This window comes from Lemur catta, chromosome 1, assembly GCF_020740605.2.
Source record: "Lemur catta isolate mLemCat1 chromosome 1, mLemCat1.pri, whole genome shotgun sequence".
NCBI classification, from domain to species: domain Eukaryota; kingdom Metazoa; phylum Chordata; class Mammalia; order Primates; family Lemuridae; genus Lemur; species Lemur catta.
Genome location: NC_059128.1, coordinates 33733772 through 33750946, shown reverse-complemented (window position 1 = coordinate 33750946; position 17175 = coordinate 33733772). Strand labels below are relative to the sequence as shown.

The 17175-nt window shown below is 40.9% G+C and overlaps 2 protein-coding genes and 1 long non-coding RNA gene across 5 annotated transcripts in view; 1 reads left to right on the top strand and 2 right to left on the bottom strand.

Annotated features, from left to right (window-relative positions):
* Window positions 1–17175, top strand: part of MTHFD1 (methylenetetrahydrofolate dehydrogenase, cyclohydrolase and formyltetrahydrofolate synthetase 1) — a 57761-nt gene that overhangs the window by 3672 nt on the left and 36914 nt on the right. Inside the window, exon 2 of one of the 2 annotated variants that reach the window (XM_045565818.1) lies at window positions 11146–11230. In XM_045565818.1, the coding sequence (XP_045421774.1) occupies window positions 11146–11230 (85 nt within the window). Of the gene's footprint in view, window positions 1–11145; window positions 11231–16914; window positions 17035–17175 lie in introns of those variants that run through there. The other variant, XM_045565823.1, reaches the window with a different exon arrangement.
* LOC123648144 lies at window positions 1239–4233 on the bottom strand. The gene is made up of 3 exons (XR_006738508.1): window positions 4198–4233; window positions 2084–2177; window positions 1239–1291 (listed from the first exon to the last, which is right to left on the bottom strand). It is a non-coding gene; the product is annotated as an uncharacterized LOC123648144 (long non-coding RNA).
* The window catches only part of ZBTB25 (zinc finger and BTB domain containing 25), an 81931-nt gene continuing 81347 nt past the window's right edge, over window positions 16592–17175 (bottom strand). Inside the window, exon 5 of one of the 2 annotated variants that reach the window (XM_045565835.1) lies at window positions 16592–17126. In XM_045565835.1, the coding sequence (XP_045421791.1) occupies window positions 16966–17126 (161 nt within the window). In that variant the 3' untranslated portion in view covers window positions 16592–16965. The remainder of the gene's footprint in view (window positions 17127–17175) is intronic. The other variant, XM_045565846.1, reaches the window with a different exon arrangement.

Sequence of the window (17175 nt, the reverse complement as noted above, 5' to 3'; positions counted from 1 at the left end):
TTCTCCTGTCAACCGAAGAATGTTGAGGTTCATAAATTTGGAAAGGAGAGCTTTATTTCTCATAAAGAGTTGCAGCCTGCAGGGTGGCCATTCTGACTAGCTAGGAAGCGTAGCCTCAGGCAGAAGCTGAAAGCATGCACTTAGAGAGGGGAACTGGGGGGACATTATTAATGATAATGTTAGTGAAATTAATAATGACATTAATAATGATAATTTACGCTGAACAGAATGGCCAAATATTCATATTTAATGAGCTATAGGAAGTGTCATGAGTATTTACAAAAGGAGAAACATGCACATTCACAATTGAGCTTCCTCACCCTACATAGGTCACATGTACAAAAAATGGCCGTGTTAGCATGATCCAAGGGTGGAGGTTTTGGCTCTTCACATCAAAAGGTGAAGCAGAGGAAACAAAAACCATCCCTGAGCATCCACTGTAGATGGGTCAGAACCACTCCATGGTCAGTGGTCCCTTATCAGGAAGGAACGTTGATCACTTGTGCCTAAACCACAGGAGCAGCATTGTTGATTGTAATCAGTGGTGGAGCAAGTTATTTTGAAAGGCTAGTTCTGGCTGGGCACAGTGGCTCACACCTGTAATCCTAGCACTCTGGGAGACCGAGGTGGGAGGATCAATTGACCTCAGTAGTTCCAAACCAGCCTGAGCAAGAGTGAGACCCTGTCTCTACTAAAAATAGAAAGAAATTAGCTGGGTGTGATGGTGCATTTGCCTCTAATCCCAGCTACTCGGGAGGCTGAGGGAGGAGGATCGCTGAGCCCAGGAGTTTGAGGTTGCTGTGAGCTAGGCTGACACCAAGGCACTCTAGCCTGGGCAACAGAGTGAGACTGTCTCAAATAAAATTTTAAAAAAAAGACTAAGGCTCCTTGGTGCCTACAGAATATTTTTCTTTAATGTGCTCATAAGGGGGCTCTTTCAGAGATAGCTGCATCTTGGACTTGACCTTCCTGGAGAGCTTGACTCCAAGATATACATCTCCAAGGTATACATCTCCCTGGGAGGGGAGAGGGCCTACCTGGCTCATGGGGTAGCACAGTCCTACCAGCTCCTGTGTGCTGAGGCTGCAGCAGGCAAGCTGACCCTTGGGCTAATGGTCCTGGAGGAATCGTGATCAAGTATGTGGTTCTTACAGCTTTAGCAGGTTGGGCTGCAGGTGGAGGTACTGGACAGGGTGTTCTTACCTTTCTTCTTTTGCTAGGCCAAGGACACTCTTGAGAGAGAAGGTAAGCAAATTTCCAGGTTCTTCATTGTAGCCAGGGATCCTGGAACCTGGGGAAAAGCAAGGTGTGCAGATCAGCTACCTTGGTTGCCACCAAGTGTTGGGTCTCTCCTCTCTTTTTTTTCTTCTTATTTATTTATTTATTTATTTTGCTAATCTCTGTATCGTTCCAATTTTAGTATATGTGCCGCCGAAGTGAGCATGAACTTTTGGGTCTCTCTAGGGACAAATTTGCAAGACTTCAAGTGCCCCAGACAGTTTCTTTCTCTTGATTAATCACATTTCCAAAATATAGTGTTTGAATTGTAAATTTTTTCAGCCTAGATACCACTGAGAAAAAAAGAGAAAAAAGTATTTTTAAAATCAATTTTAAAATAATAAAAAGAAAAAAATGAATTGTAAATTTCTTCACTGGAGGGAGGAAAGGTAGGGCAGGTCATGAGTTCCAGTCAGAATTTCTCTAAAATCCAGTCCACTCCTCACATCCCATCCTGCAGATGAGGAAATAGTTGAGGCCAGAGAACTGATGTGATTTGTCCAAGGGTTACTAGGCTGGTTAATGGCAGAGGCTCAAGTAGAACCAAGGTCTTCACCCAGTACTTGGTGTTTTTCACTCTAAGAGATACTACTTGCTAAAAGGAATTTTTTTAAACTTACATTTTTCTTTACAGTGTTCTTCCTCTCACTACCATGTTTCCAAGTCTTCTGAAAATGCCATCCTTTTATCTCTTCTTATTATTATTCTCCCTTTATACTTTTCTGGGAGCCAAGACATTGACAAAGTTCAGCATTCTAGATTCTTTCTCTGCCTGCTCTACCTTGTGAGAAATCCCAATATTTACCTGATGGATCCAGTTGCCAAATCATCTCCCTTTGGAAGTGATATCCCATTTCTTCGTCATAGGGAGTTCTATTGTTGCAGCCTGAATTTGACACCTTGGGGAGAGGTCTGAGGATTAGAGACAAGTATGTATCCTTTTTAGATATTTATTCACTTATTCAACTAATACCTGTGTGCCTCTTCTATGCCAGGCAATCTTCAAAGCCCTGAGACTCTAACTGTGAACAAAACAGCCCAAACTCCTACCTTGGTGGAGTTTGCATCCTGACAGGTAGAGACAGATGATACAACAGGTGAAACGAGAATGTGAGGTGGTGAGAAGTACGAAAGAGAAAAACCAAAGCAGGGAACAGGGACAAGAATTTCTGTGGCATGAAGGTTCCAACTTTAAATATGGGAGTTAAGGTCATATTCTTTGTAAAAGTCACTCCCATTGTTTGGAGGATGAGGGCTCCAGACCCCAAATTCAACCTGGGCCTTGATCTTTTTTTTTTTTTTTTTTGAGACAGAGTCTCACTCTGTTGTCCAAGCTAGAGTGCTGTGGCGTCAGCCTAGCTCACAGCAACCTCAAACTCCTGGCTTCAAGCAATCCTACTGCCTCAGCCTCCCGAGTAGCTGGGACTACAGACATGCGCCACCATGCCTGGCTAATTTTTTCTACATATTTTTTAGTAGAGACGGGGTCCTGCTCTTGCTCAAGCTTATCTCAAACTCCTGAGCTCAACGATCCACCCACCCCGGCCTACCAGAGTGCTAGAATTACAGGCGTGACCCACCGCGCCTGGCCTCAACCTGGGCCTTGGACCTTTGATCTCACCAGTTAGTAAATGCCTGCCTTGAGGGTCAATAGCTTTGGCCCTGTGGGAAGCTGACCTTGAGTAGAGGCTACTGAGTAGAAAAGCCTGAGTAGTGAAAGCCTGCCCTAGGCATAAGGGTGATGTCCTTTAAAAGATTACACAAAGGGGAAAGGGTTATGCTTTACCAATGTTGGAAGAACCACCTTGCTTTGGTTTGTAGATAAGAAAGCATAGTTTTTCTGGCTGGGCGCGGTGGCTCACGCCTGTAATCCTAGCACTCTGGGAGGCTGAGGCAGGAGGATCGCTTGAGCTCAGGAGTTCCAGACCAGCCTGAGCAAGAGCGAGACCCCGTCTCTACTAAAAAAATAGAAAGAAATTATCTGGATAACTAAAAAAATTATATATATAGAAAAAATTAGCCTGGCATGGTGACATATGCCTGTAGTTCCAGCTACTGGGGAGGCTAAGGCAGAAGGATTGCTTGAGCCCAGCGGTTTGAGGTTGCTGTGAGCTAGGCTGACGCCACAGCACTGTAGCCTAGGCAACAGAGTGAGACTCTGTCTCAAAAAAAAAAAAAAATAATAAGGATGGGGTCTCACTCTTGCTCAGGCTGGTCTTGAACTCCTGAACTCAAGCAGTCCTCCCGCCTCAGCCTCCCAGAGTGCTAGGATTACAGGCATGAGCCACCACAACCAACCAGTTTGTTAGTATTAAATGAGTTATTACTTGTAAAGCATTTAGAGCAGTCTCTGGCACATAGTAAGTTTAATAAGTAGGTACTTAGAAAGTATTTGTTGAATAAACAAGTGATTTTTATGTTTATCCAGGCTGTATCTTTGGGAGCTGGCTTATACTCTTGAGCCTTTTTTTTAACTTTTTTTTTTTTTTTATTTGTGACAGAGTCTCACTCTGTTGCCCAGGCTTAGAGTGCCGTGGCGTCAGCCTAGCTCACAGCAACCTCAACTCCTGGGCTCAAGCGATCCTCCTGCCTCAGCCTCCCGAGTAGCTGGGACTACAGGCATGCGCCACCATGCCCAGCTAATTTTTTCTATATGTATTTTTAGTTGTCTGTATAATTTCTTTCTATTTTTAGTAGAGACAGGGTCTCGCTCTCGTTCAGGCTGGTCTCAAACTCCTGAGCTCAAACCATCCACCTGCCTCGGCCTCCCAGAGTGCTAGGATTACATGCGTGAGCCACCACGCCCGGCCTAATTTTGAGCCTTAACATTAGAATTTATCCTAGAGATCAAAATTAAAGAGAAAACCTATATATTTAGCTACTGGGCTAGAAGTATTTCTGTAAAAATGATTTACTCACCATAGTTGAGGCCAGGTCTTGTTTACTGAATTAAGGTTGGTGAGCCTTGTACTTTGTTCTGTAGATGAAATACCTGCAGGTCTTTTTGTGCTTAAAAATGTTTGCCTATAGTGAGCTCCAAGGTGCTGATTGGTCAGAAGTTGAATATCTGAACCTTCAATATTCTGACTGGCTTATACTGCAGGAAAGCAGGTGGGAGTTCCTGAGAGGTGGGACCTTCTGCTAGGTCTTAAAGAAGCCACCCAGGCCGGCTGTTGGGTGTATTGTAGCTAGAGTGTGGCAGGGTCCAGATCTGGCAGCCAACAACTGTCGTCATGGCACCAGCAAAAATCCTGATGGGGGAGGAGGCCTATGAGTAAGTACAGTACCTTGTTGGTTGGGATTAGGCAGTTTGGGATTTGGACAGTGGGGTTTGAGCAGGGGTGTGTGGTCCCCTATTATACCTGCCACTTGCATGAAGAGTCTTCTGGAAGAAAGGGTGTCAGGCTGGCCTAGCATGGAGGAGGGTCCCTGGAGAAAAGGGAAATGGCTCCCTTCTCTTCCAATTGACAAGGTTAAGTGGTAAAGACTGCTTGTATGGCCTTGGGAAAGTCAGCCAGGCTCACTTTCCTCGCTGTGCAGTGAGGATGATGATAATTGTCTTATTTCCTGAGGTTGCCAAAAAGAGTGTGTAAGGCTCTTAGAACAAATCTATATGCTACTGTGGTTACAGCTGTATCTTCAGATATTGGATCCACAGTGCAGAGGGACCCTGTTACCCCTGTACTGTGCAGTTTGCTGTCCTTATTAATTTCCCCAAAGTTGCACTTGGGACCTGTAAATCCTTGACCTTATGGCCAGGCACAGTCGCTCACACCTGTAATCCTAGCACTCTAGGAGGCTGAGGCGGGAGGATTGCTCGAGGTCAGGAGTTCAAGACCAGCCTGAGCAAGAGCAAGACCCTGTCTCTACTGAAAAAAAAAAAAAGAAGAAAGAAAGAAATTAGCTGGACAATTAAAAATATATAGAAAAAATATAATTAGCCAGGCATGGTGGCACATGCCTGTAATCCCAGGTACTTGGAAGGCTGAGGCAATAGGATTGATTAAGCCCAGGAATTTGAGGTTGCTGTGAGGTAGGTTGACACCACGACACTCTAGCCTGGGCAACAGAGCAAGACTCTCAAAAAAAAGAAAAATGCTTGACCTTGAAGGAGTGGATGGCTAATTGGGCCACAGGCAGGATTCCTTAGCCACTCTGCCACCCCTTCCCTCCATTTTGCAATTTATGAAACTTTTTCTAGAAGCCAAGTGAGTTGCCCAAGTGTTCAAGACTAGTGGCAGAGGCTCAACAGTGCATTTTCCTTCCTTAAACAAGAACTTGTCACTTGCTAAAAGGAATTGTAAACTTTTACCCCTCACCAAGACACATCCTGGCTGTGGTTCTCCCTGTGCACCTTCCATTGTTAGAAAATGAATCAACCAATCAATTTGTCTGAGAAGCACCCAAACTGGTTCTTTTTAGAAAGTTGTTTTTGGTGGGTGCTACTCCTACCATTCTGGGAGGCTGAAGCGGGAGGATCACTTGAGGTCAGGAGTTCAAGACCAGCCTGAGCACAAGAGGGAGACCACGTCTCTGCCAAAAATAGAAAAAATTAGCTGGGTGTGGTGGCATGGGCCTATAGTCCCAGCTACTTGGAAGGCTGAGGCAGGAGGATTGCTTGAGTCCAGGAGTTTGAGGTTGCTGTGAGTTATGGTGATGACACTGCACTCTACCTGGGCAAGGGAGTGAGACTCTGTGCCAAAGGGGAAAAAAAAGTCATTTTTGAGGTTATAGTCTGATTTTGACTGGTTAGATATAGGAAAGTCAAACCTTCTTACTTTGTTGGCTAAGATTTTTTTCCCCCATGATGAAAAGTTCTTCGCCCCAAGCTTGGGCGGGAGAGGTAACAGCTTTGGGTCTGGTGCTTAACCAGTCTCAGGAGATAACGGAGTATTTCTGTGAAAGGTTTTGCCAGAGCCTGTCAGGAACTTATCTTCACTGCATTGCATGACTTAACGTTATAAACGATCTTTCCTTTAGGTTTGGGTACCCAAACACTGATCACTCAGTTATTAATAGACGCTGCCTTTTAGTCCTAAGCCCCTTCTACCTAAGGTTTCTTTTAGTCTTTTTGGAAAGCAGAAAGGCCAGGTCTTTGTGAGGCTTTTCTCTTTTTTCTTTTTCTTTCTTTCTTTTTTTTTTTTCTGTGAGGCTTTTCTCATTATGAGCTTTTAACATGTCCTTCCCTCCAAGTGGACACCTCTCATTTTCCCAGTTCTTTCCCCATTTCTCTTGGTGTTCCAGAGACCTGCAAGGGCCTTGGAGCTGTTTACTATGGCCCTGCTCTGTGCTTAGGTAATACTCAAATAGTTTGGACTTCTCTGGCAGGCCCACTGGCAACAATTCTCTCCTGTTGGCATATAGTTGGGCACATCTTTTTTTTTTTTTTCATTTATTTTTTTATTTGCAGGAGGAGTTGAAACAAATTTTAAGGGAGATTTTCATTTTTTTTTTCCCCTAAACATGAATCATTCAAGTAAAACCAACTTAACTATAGAAATGTAGCAAAGTAAGGGGAAAGAAGCACAACAACCCAAGAGGCAAAGGCTGAGGGGGAGAGATGGGTGCAGTCCGCATATAACATATGCATAAATGCCTATGGCCCACCCGCTCTGGACCGCCTCCCCAGAAGGCAAGCATAAGGACCCATTTTAAGAGGATGTTTCCCCCCCCAAACATCTGAGAATGTTTCAACTTAAAGCTTAAGGTTAAAAAGGAAAAAAACAAACAAAAAAAAAACCCCAAAAAACCCATGAACAACCCAGCCATAACCACCTTCCTTAATCGATCATAGGAGTTTCTTTTAGTTGGTTACATCTTAAAGATCCTCATACTCAGAGCCAACCTGCCTTGTGTCAACTCTTGATACTGGCAGAAGGTGACAAAATTGTGGTCTCGGGGCCAAATGTTTTGTTTTGTTTGACTTGCAAAATTATTTTTAAAATTGAGATTACTTCCCAACACATTTATATCTCTTGAATTATGCATAAAAATCTGGATGTCTGACTTCGAAAGGAATGAAAAGTTTAGCAATACTGCATACTGCACTCTATTCCTAATGTCACCAATTTGTTGCATCTGAGTTCTTGCTGCCCTTCCACATCCCCACCTCCTAGGATTGGTGTGGGTAGGGGAAGTGGGACCACATTGTTCTGGAATCCCACCATACTTGGCTGCATGTACCAGCACTCGGAAGCTGCTATTCTTTCTGACCTTTCTCTAATGAATTTATAATCCACTTTTAAAATCCTACATTTTAGGAAGCCTTTGTGGACCAATTCAACCTAGTACCTATTTCCATTTGTTCCTCTAGATTAGTGGTTCTCAAAGAGAGGTAGTTTTTTCCTCCCTCCACCTCAGGGCATTTGGACATGTCTGGAGGAGACTTTTTGGTTGTCATGTGGGGGAGAGGAGGGGCTGTGTGCTATTGGAATCTAGAAGTAGAAGCCAGGGATGGTGCTAAGTACCTTACAGGGCACAGCACAGCCCCCCCAACAAAGGGTTATCAGGTTCAAATATCAGTAGTGCTGACCTTAAGAAACCTGATCTAGAAGCTTAAAACAAGTCATTATTAATATATCATTGTGTATGTGGATTAATGATGGTCTTTGCCTTCACTGAAAATTAGATGATCCATTAACATTTTTCACTATTTTGAGTTATTGTCATGTCATAAATATCAAGCAATTTACTTTTTCTTTCTTAGTTCTTTGAGAGGTTAGAGAGAACTGGATGGAAGTACTTTACATTGTAAATTTCCAATAAAATATTCTCTTCACAGGAAGCTTTCAAATTTGTATTTGAGGTACCTGTCAAATTTAGTAACTATCTGGGTTAAATTGTAGTAATTTTCATTGTAAATATTTTGTTCTTAAATGTAATAATAAAAAGTACTATTATCAGTTGACTGTTTTGTGTACTGATATGATGTAGCTTTTACCATATTACTGATATGTGAAGACAATCAGTTTTCTTTCAACAAAAAAAGGTAATTTAGTCTTTTAATTTGACTTAAATGATGAGGAATTTAAATATGTGTATTCCTTGGAACACTAGGTGGCCTCACAAAATCACAGTTATTTTTACGAGGAAATACATATTAAGTTTTCAAAACTTTTTGAAGTTTTTTTTAGCAGTAAAAAAAATTGTAATGAGCAAATGAAATAAAGCAACAGGAACAAAATAGAAATGAAACAAATAAAACGTTTGTGGTTGGCTAAGTGTGGTGGCTCATGCCTGTAATCCTAGCACTCTGGGAGGCCGAGGCAGGAGGATTGCTTGAGCTCAGGAGTTGGAGACCAGCTTGAACAAGAGCGAGACCCTGTCTCTACTAAAAATAGAAAAAATTAGCCTAGAGTGGTGGTGCACGCCTATAATCCCAGCTACTCAGGAGGCTTGAGCCCAGGATTTTGAGGTTGCAGTGAGCTATAATGACGCCACTGCACTGTCTCAAAAAAAAAATTTTTTTTTGTGGTTTATTACATTGTTAAAATCTTATAACAATAATCTCCTTAGGGAGGGGAGGATTAATTTGTGTCTTTGTTTAGAAAAAGCCCTAGGCTGGGAGTGGTGGCTCACATCTGTAATCCTGGCACTTTGGGAGACTGAGGTGGGAGGATTGCTTGAGGCCAGAAGTTTGAGGTTGCAGTGAGCTATGATGACAGGTCTCCAGTGTAGCCTGGACAACAGAACAAGAAAAAAAAAAAAGAGAGAGAAAGAAAGAGCCCTAGGGCCCTATATTTTGCCTACATTTTGAAGGTGAATGTTATTGATTTTTCTCTGAGGAGTTACTAAAGGTGTTCTCTATGTACTTTTTGAGAATTATTTGAGAATTGCTCTAAGCCTTGCTCCATTTCAGTGTTTTTGTTGTCTAATGTCAGCTTTCTTTTCATCACGTAGATTAATTGCTGCTACCTTTGCCTGCTGTAACAGACTTCTGTTTAGGTTACATCCCTCTTAGGTTATATTTTATCAATGCTTTTTTTGTCTGCCATAAAACGTCAAAGGTTTGATATTGAGCCATCATGTTAAACAGAATGAATTGGAATTTGTAATGGACCTTGGAAAGAATAATTGTGTAAGAATTTGTGTAAGAGTAAGGCAGAAGAGATGACTGAGTGACTGTTTAGGGGTGTTAGGCTATGACTGGGTGGCTGTTAAGGGGTGTCAGGCTATGCCCAGTTCCACAGCTGATTGTCATTTGGGGGAGCAGCTGAGGCTGGCACTGCTGGAGAGTGAAAACTGGGCAGCTCTGGGATTTCCTGTTCTCTTGTCTCAGAGCAGAACTGTGGCCTCTGTCCAGGCCAAATCCCAGTTTAAAAAAAAAAAAAATCTAATGGTCTATTAATTCTTCTTTTGAACTATGTTATTGTAGAGGATATTGATGTGAAAAAATAAGGTCACTAAAGAGAAATGAAGTTTGTAAGTCTTGGGTTTGACTTCTTATATTAACACCATTTAACCGTCTTGATGTTTACTAGGCCAGTCCAAATGATCTATTTCTTGTGACCTGTGCCTGTTTGTCAGTTTTTTGTAAAATATGGAGAAGTGGAGCTGGGAGTAGTTGAATTAGAATAAGGGAAGAGATACCTGTGATTGACTGTCTATGTATATTTTTACATCAAGTGTGGTTAAGGTGGGCAAGATGAAGAAAAGTAAATGACCAAACTGGTTCTCCTTAGCTGGGCTTGGTGGCTCATGCCTGTAATCCCAGCACTTTGGGAAGCTGAGGTGGGAGGATCACTTGAGGCCAGGAGTTCAAGACCAGCCTGGGCAACATAGAGAGACCCTATCTCTAAAAATAAATAAATAAAAAATAAAAACAAAAAAAGTAGTTCTCCAAGAGAGACAGAGCCTGTTCAAGTTGAAGGCTATATCATATATCGTACCTGGGCATGGTTGGCTATGAGCTATTTTGAATATTTATGGATGTAATTTAACCTAATGTCCTGCTGTGTTGATGAGAAGGTATGTGTTGGTAAATTATCTTAGTTTCATAAGAGGTTATACTTTGAACCTTGTGTTAAATTCTTTTGTAAGGAAAATTGCTTTATGAATTGGAATATAATTGGTAAATTCATATTGAATTTGGAGTGAGATTCATTGAGTGATCATTCAGCTTTATGTGCATACCCTGTTGGTGTCTTACTAAGGTAGGTTGAGCAAAAGGTGTGAGCTTGAGTTCTTTCCTGCAAAATGTTTTCATGGCAGCACCTGGAGAGTGGAAATGCTGAAAAAGGTGAGGATTAGGCTGGGCTCAGTGGCTCATGCCTGTAATCCTAGCACTTTGGGAGGCCAAGGCAGGAGGATCTCTTGAGGCCAGGAGTTAGAGATCTATCTGAGCAACATAGCCAGACCCCCTCTCTATAAAAAAATAGAAAAATTAGCCGGGCAGGATGGTGCACACCTATAGTTCCAGTTATTCAGGCGGCTGAGGCAGGAGGATTGCTTTGGTCCAGGAGTTTGAAGTTGCAGTGAGCTATGATGATGCCACTGCACTCTAGCCTATGTGACACAGTGAAATCCTGTCTCAAAAAAAAAAAAAAAAAAAGATGAGGATCAGTGCATTCCAGAAGTGTTGGTCCAGGTTTTCATTTCTTCACTGTATGATTGAATGCCATCTACTAATACATTTTAAACTGACTATTCCCACACCCCCTGGCCCACTTGATGTCAATAGGAGTTAGAAAAGATCCACATCTACTTGAGGCCTAGAAAAGTGATGAAAGGTCCGTGGTACATATTATACCAGATAATGTCTGTTCAGTGAAGGTGTTTTTAACTTAAAAGAAAAGTACATCTAATAATCTACATCACTTATTTGTGCTTGAAATATTAAGTGAACTCCACCCTTTCCTTTTTCTCTAGGCAAATTAGGGAGAGACTGAAGAACGAAGTCACTCAGATGAAGGAGCAAGCACCTGGTTTCACACCAGGCCTGGCAATTTTACAGGTATTATGATAGTATATTTCTGTTAATGTTCTCCTTACTCGATCTACCAGTAGCATTTCAGACAATGCTCTTCAGACCTCTCCCTCTATTTTTCTATCTTTTCTTTCTTATTTATTTTTTAATTAGTTTTAATTTTTTTAGCTTTTGTGAAACCTTATACCTTTCAGTTTCTCTTTGCAGGATCTCCTTTTTCAGTTCAACTTTGAAATATTTCGGTGTTTCCAGATGAGCTTTTGGAAGAAAAAAAAATAAGAAAAAAAATGAAAATAAAAAATGAAATGTTTCGGTGTATCCTGGCCTTCTGCTCTTCTCTTCTCCTAGGCCAGTGTCTCTTGAACTTGGTCTTAGTCTGACCCCTTTACACTCTTAAAAATTTAAGACCTCAAAGAACTTTTGTTTGTGTAGATTCACCCATTAATGTTTGTTGTATTAGAAATGGAAACTAAGAAGTTTTAAAAATATTCATTTTAAAATGCCAGTAGTAAGCTCATTATATGTTAAAATAAATAACATTTTTATGGAAAAATGACTTTTTGAAGACAAAATTTAGTGAAAAGAGAGGCATTATTTTACATTTTTGCCCAACTGTGTACCGTCTGGCTCCAAGCTGGATTCGCATCTTCTGCATACAGTCCCTTACTGTGTGCTAGTTTCATAGAAACGTGAAAAATCCTTGCCTCATACAGATGTGTAGTTATAAAAGGAAAGATTTTTTTAATAGTCTTCCTAGATTATTGTGGATATTTTTCTTTGATACTGCACGACTACTCAATAAGTGAAGTTTTTAAAGAAAGATTAGTTGCAATGCAAAATCTGAAACTGTATCAGTGAACTTTATACTTTGTTATATCTTTTCAGACTTGCATACTTTGTTACATCAAAATGTTACATCCTTCATTCCTCATTTGGAAAATAATGGTTCACTGAATTATGCATATCTTCCAAATGTTAACACATTTCATTATGCAATATAAAAAGAATCACAATTGTTAATATCACCAAAGAGCTCATCAGAAAAGCCTTATTAAAGTATTGAGAAGCTGTCAAGCTCATAGGGGTGGATAAAAAGTTCTAATTTTTGCTTAAACTGAAATTTTATCATTGGCAACAAATATAGTTATTTGTTTTCCTTGAAGCACCAGACTCATTTTATTCATTTTTGAGAATATTTGCCAAATACTGAAGCCTGGATAATCATCATTTGTCAGTTCTTTCCAGTAAAGATGGTTGACTTGGTTGACTAGGTGCGGTGGCTCACTCCTGCCATCCTAGCACTTTGGGAGGGTAAGGCAGAGGATTGCTTGAGGCCAGGAATTTGAGCTTGCAGTGAGCTACCATGACTCCATTGCCTGAGCAACATAATGAGACTCTGTCTCTACAAAACAAACAAACAAAAACAATGGTGTTCCTTATAAAAATGCATCTAGTTCAGCTTGCAAGGCAAAAAAGCACCTTCTCTAGTCTCCTTTGCTTATTTCTAATCTCCCTGAAACCTAAACCATTTGAATGCCTTAGAGCCCACCCCTCAGATCTCTTCCACATTTTATTCTTCCGTAAAGTGACCTCACCCAGTTCCAAAGCTTCTTGAGGGAATACTTCCAAATTTAGCTCTCTAATTATCTAGAGTTTCTTCACTGAGCTCCAGATTCATCCAGTAAGGAGGCATTCAATAACTTGGTAGGAAGCATGTCATAAATATTTGTGCAGATAAATGAATGAATGAATGTTTGAAGTATTGATTTGGATAACAGGAAACTCAGAGCTTTCATTTGAACAAATTACTAAGAATCAAAGGTGTATGTTGTGGGTGTATACCGGTGCATTTGGAGAATGGTTATTTCTTGGTTTATTCTTGGGAATTGTTTGTTGTAGAAAGAGTAAATGTTATAGGCAAGAAGTATACCCTTTCTTAGCAATATTGGGAAGTTGGGTTTTTTTTCCCCCTGCTTTTAAAATTGATTCCAACCTTGTTTTTTAAATTTATTGATTACAAGTGTTTTTATTATATAAACACTATTCTACAACTGGTCTCCTATGTCCTTGCTGACTAAACAGTGGTAGGCTCTATTAATTTTGTACTTTAGCACCAGAGTCAACACCTGTGATGCAAGGCTTACATAACATGTTGTAACTGCATCTCTCTATCTGACCTCTTAACTTTTCCACCCTGGGGTAGGCACCACCATCTTCTCTCACATCCAAGCCAGAAGCCTGGGATCATCTTTTCCTGACTCCCTTAGGGGCTATTCCTCTTGATTCTTGGGGCCACAATAGTCATCTCCTTACCGATTTTAGGCTTCTATCTAAATACCTCCTGTCTTTCCTCTTGACCACAACCACAGCTCTTGTTAAAATGCAGGTCTGATCACAGTCCATCAAGCCATACAGACTCCCTATCCTTTATAGAAGGAATGACAGTACAGGTTGAGTACCCCATCTCTGAAATGCATGGGACCAGAAGTGTTTCAGATTGTGGATATTTCTGGATTTTGGACCATTTGTGTATACATAATGAGATATCTTGAGGATGGGACCAAAGTCTAAACATGAAATTCACTTATGTTTCATATATACCATACACACATATCCTGAAGGTAATTTTATACAATATTTTATATAATTTTGTACATGAAACAAAGTTTTGACTACGTTTTGACTATCACATGATAATCACATGACCCATCACATGAGGTCAGGTGTGGAATTTTCTACTTGTGGCATAACGTCAGCACTCAAAATGTTTCAGATTTTGGAGCATTTCAGATTTTGCATTTCCGGATTAGGTATGCTCTACCTGTACCACTTACAAAGAGTGTCTACAATAGTTTAAATGATTTATATATATTTCTAATTGTTCATGATCTGGCCCAAGTATATACTTAAAAGTTGGAATTTTTTTCACATAAAATAGATGGATACCTTCCCAAGTAACTGGTATTTATAGGAAATTAAGACTTTTCACTTTAAGAAATACCAAGGAGGCTATATTTCCATCCCCTTAGCACATAAAATACTTTAATTATTAATAATATAGCAGCTAACTCTTGCTTTGTACTAGGAACTATTTAGAATGCTTTACGGGTGGTAAGTAGTTCATTCAGTCCTTACAAAACACATAGAACACATGGACAGAAACCATAAAATTAATAAACTCAGCTGGCTTGAATATCTACAAAAGCTCCCTGAAACAGAAAGAAAAATTAGTGGGTAGACCAATACCCAAGATGTTGTATGGAGTAAAACAGGGATTGGTAAACTGTGGCCTGTGTCCAAATACTGCCAAGGACATGACAGCAGCAGCAGCTGTGACAGAGTATGTGGCCCACAAGGCCAGAAATATATACTGTCTGGCCTTCTGCAGAAATAATTTGCTGATTCCTGGTGTAAAAAAAATTGTCCCTAACCTGTTCTCCTCCTGCAGGGGAGGGTACGGAATGTGCCCTCTGGGTAATAGGACCTTTTTTTGATGATGTAATGGATAACTACCCACAAGGAAGAAATCAGCGTTCCTGATAAAATGCTTAAGTCATCTTCTTGATAAACTGTAATGGGATTAAGAATTGTTCTGGGAAACCAGTCTTCCACCCACCCATTTGACTGCTACCGGTTGTTTTTTTGTTTTCTTTTTTAAGATTTCAGTATTTTTTATTTCCAAATATTAAGGGAGTACAAATGTTTTTGTTACATGGATACCTTATATAATGCGTTGGGCCTTTTAGTGTGCCCATCACCAGAATAGTGTTTGTTGTACCCAATAAGAATCTTTAAATGTTCTTTTTGCATCTAGTCTTTCAATGATGTATAACTATTTTCTCTATGAAATGCCCAAACCAAGAGTGATTATTTGATTTGGCTTCTTAAAGTTCTTTTATAACTATTAAGTTTTCTTTTTGCAACTGGTGGCAGTTTTGGAGTTTTAGAAAAATTCCTAAAGAAGTATTCAAGCAGAAAACAGTTAATATAAAGGAACAGTAACAACAAAAGAGTTCAGACTTCTATAACACTAGATGCCAAAGATGACATCTCTGAAGGAAAATGCCATCATTCCAAATCAGCCCAGGTCCTTCAAGCGCAAGGGGATGGCAGAAAAATATCTTTGTATACACATAGGCTTAGAAAAATGCCCACATAGCTTTCCTGGAAAAGTGACTTTATAATTGCATTTCACCAACCTGAGAGATGAATTACAGTAAACTCTAAACCAGAGAACTTGTAGCTTAGAAAGGACTGGTAGGCTGGGCATGGTGGTTTATGCCTGTAATTATATCACTTTGGGAGGCCAAGGTGGGAGGATTGTTTGAGGCCAGGAGTTTGAGGTTGCAGTGGGATAGGACACCACTGCACTCTAGCCTGGGTGACAAAGTGAGACGGTGTCTCAAAAAAAGTCTGGCAGTAAGCAATAAAATGGCAAAGCTAAGTCTAAATAACTAATTGTAGGTACAAATATGAATGAAAATGTTAAAAACAATACTTTTATATTTAGAACTACCTCCTTTTTTACTCTGACTTAAAAATTCCAGTGTGTATCAAATCTGGCAACCGATTTAGTGAATGTTGGGTAGTAAGGGCAAAGGACATATATAGAAAATGACCAAAGAGGAAACATGAAAGGCACTAACATTCTAGGGACATCCCCAAGGGAAGCAACTGATATACTTAGGTATGACTATACCATTAAAAAGAAAATCAAATTCCCCTCAAAGAACCCTTGGCTTTTTTTCTTTTTTTTTTTGAGACAGTCTTGCTCTGTTGCCTGGGCTAGAGTGCTGTGGCGTTAGCCTAGCTCACAGCAACCTCAAACTCCTAGGCTCAAGCCATCCTCCTGCCTCAATCCTGCCTCAGCCTCCTGAAGAGCTGAGACTACAAGTGCACGCCACCACACCTGGCTAATTTTTCCATTTTTTTAGTAGAGACAGGGTCTCGCCCTTGCTCAGGCTGGTCTCAAACTCCAGATCTCAAGCAATCCTCCTGCCTAAGCCTCTCAGAGTGCTAGGATTACAGGTGTGAGCCACCTCACCCAGCCACTCTTGGCTCTTGAAATTTAAATTAGCACTACAAAACTGAGAACTATCTGTATAAAGGACAACTGAAGCTGTGATTCCCTGAGATATGAGGGAGGTGTCCAGTAACAGCGTCAGCATGACAAGGTCTAGAAATGCTCTGCTTCAGAGGCAGGCTCCCTTCTTCGCCGTGGTCCTTTAAAAGGAGTCATGCTTCAGTTATCTTTGGTATCAGGGGACTTACCACATTTCCCTCTGCAATATTCTTTACAATTTTGGGAGAAACCAAACTTAGTGCAGTGTATTGCAACTTTGAAAACGAGAAATGTCAACCCCTAGAACATGGAAAAATATTCGTAAATAAAGTTTTACAGATAAATGGTTTTAATGAAAAACTATAAATCTGTTTGTGATTAAAGAAACACAGGAACCATAGAAGTAGTTGTTCAAAGGATTTGGATTCTGCCCTGTACTTTCCTCTCTGCGTTGAGGGCAGTAGATTGCCCTTTGCCTCACTCATCTGCCCTGGTTTCTCTTCTCTATGTGGCTGGGCTTGAGAGATTGCCACTGCGCCTGGTGGGGTGATGGCAGGAGTGGGTACAGAATGTGCCCTCTGGGTGCTCCTGCCTCTCAGGTGCTTTTCTTGCCCAACACGATTTCTCAACCCTCTGCTCTGTTGTTCTCATATGTCGGCAGATATCCCATGTGTTTCTCATAGGCCCGCAGCACCCTTGCTCAGTTTCCAGCGCACATGCAGATGGCCTCTGCCTTTTCTCTTCTTTTGGCGGTTGCAGTGGGAATCAGGTGGGCCTTGTTTCGGGGAGGGGCTGCAGTGGCTCCTGTGTTCACATCTCCATCCTGCCCCCACAGGCTCCTTGTTCTCCTGTGAAAGTTCTCTGCAACAAGAGTCGCATGATTAAACATTCCTTTTATTAAAACTAAAAC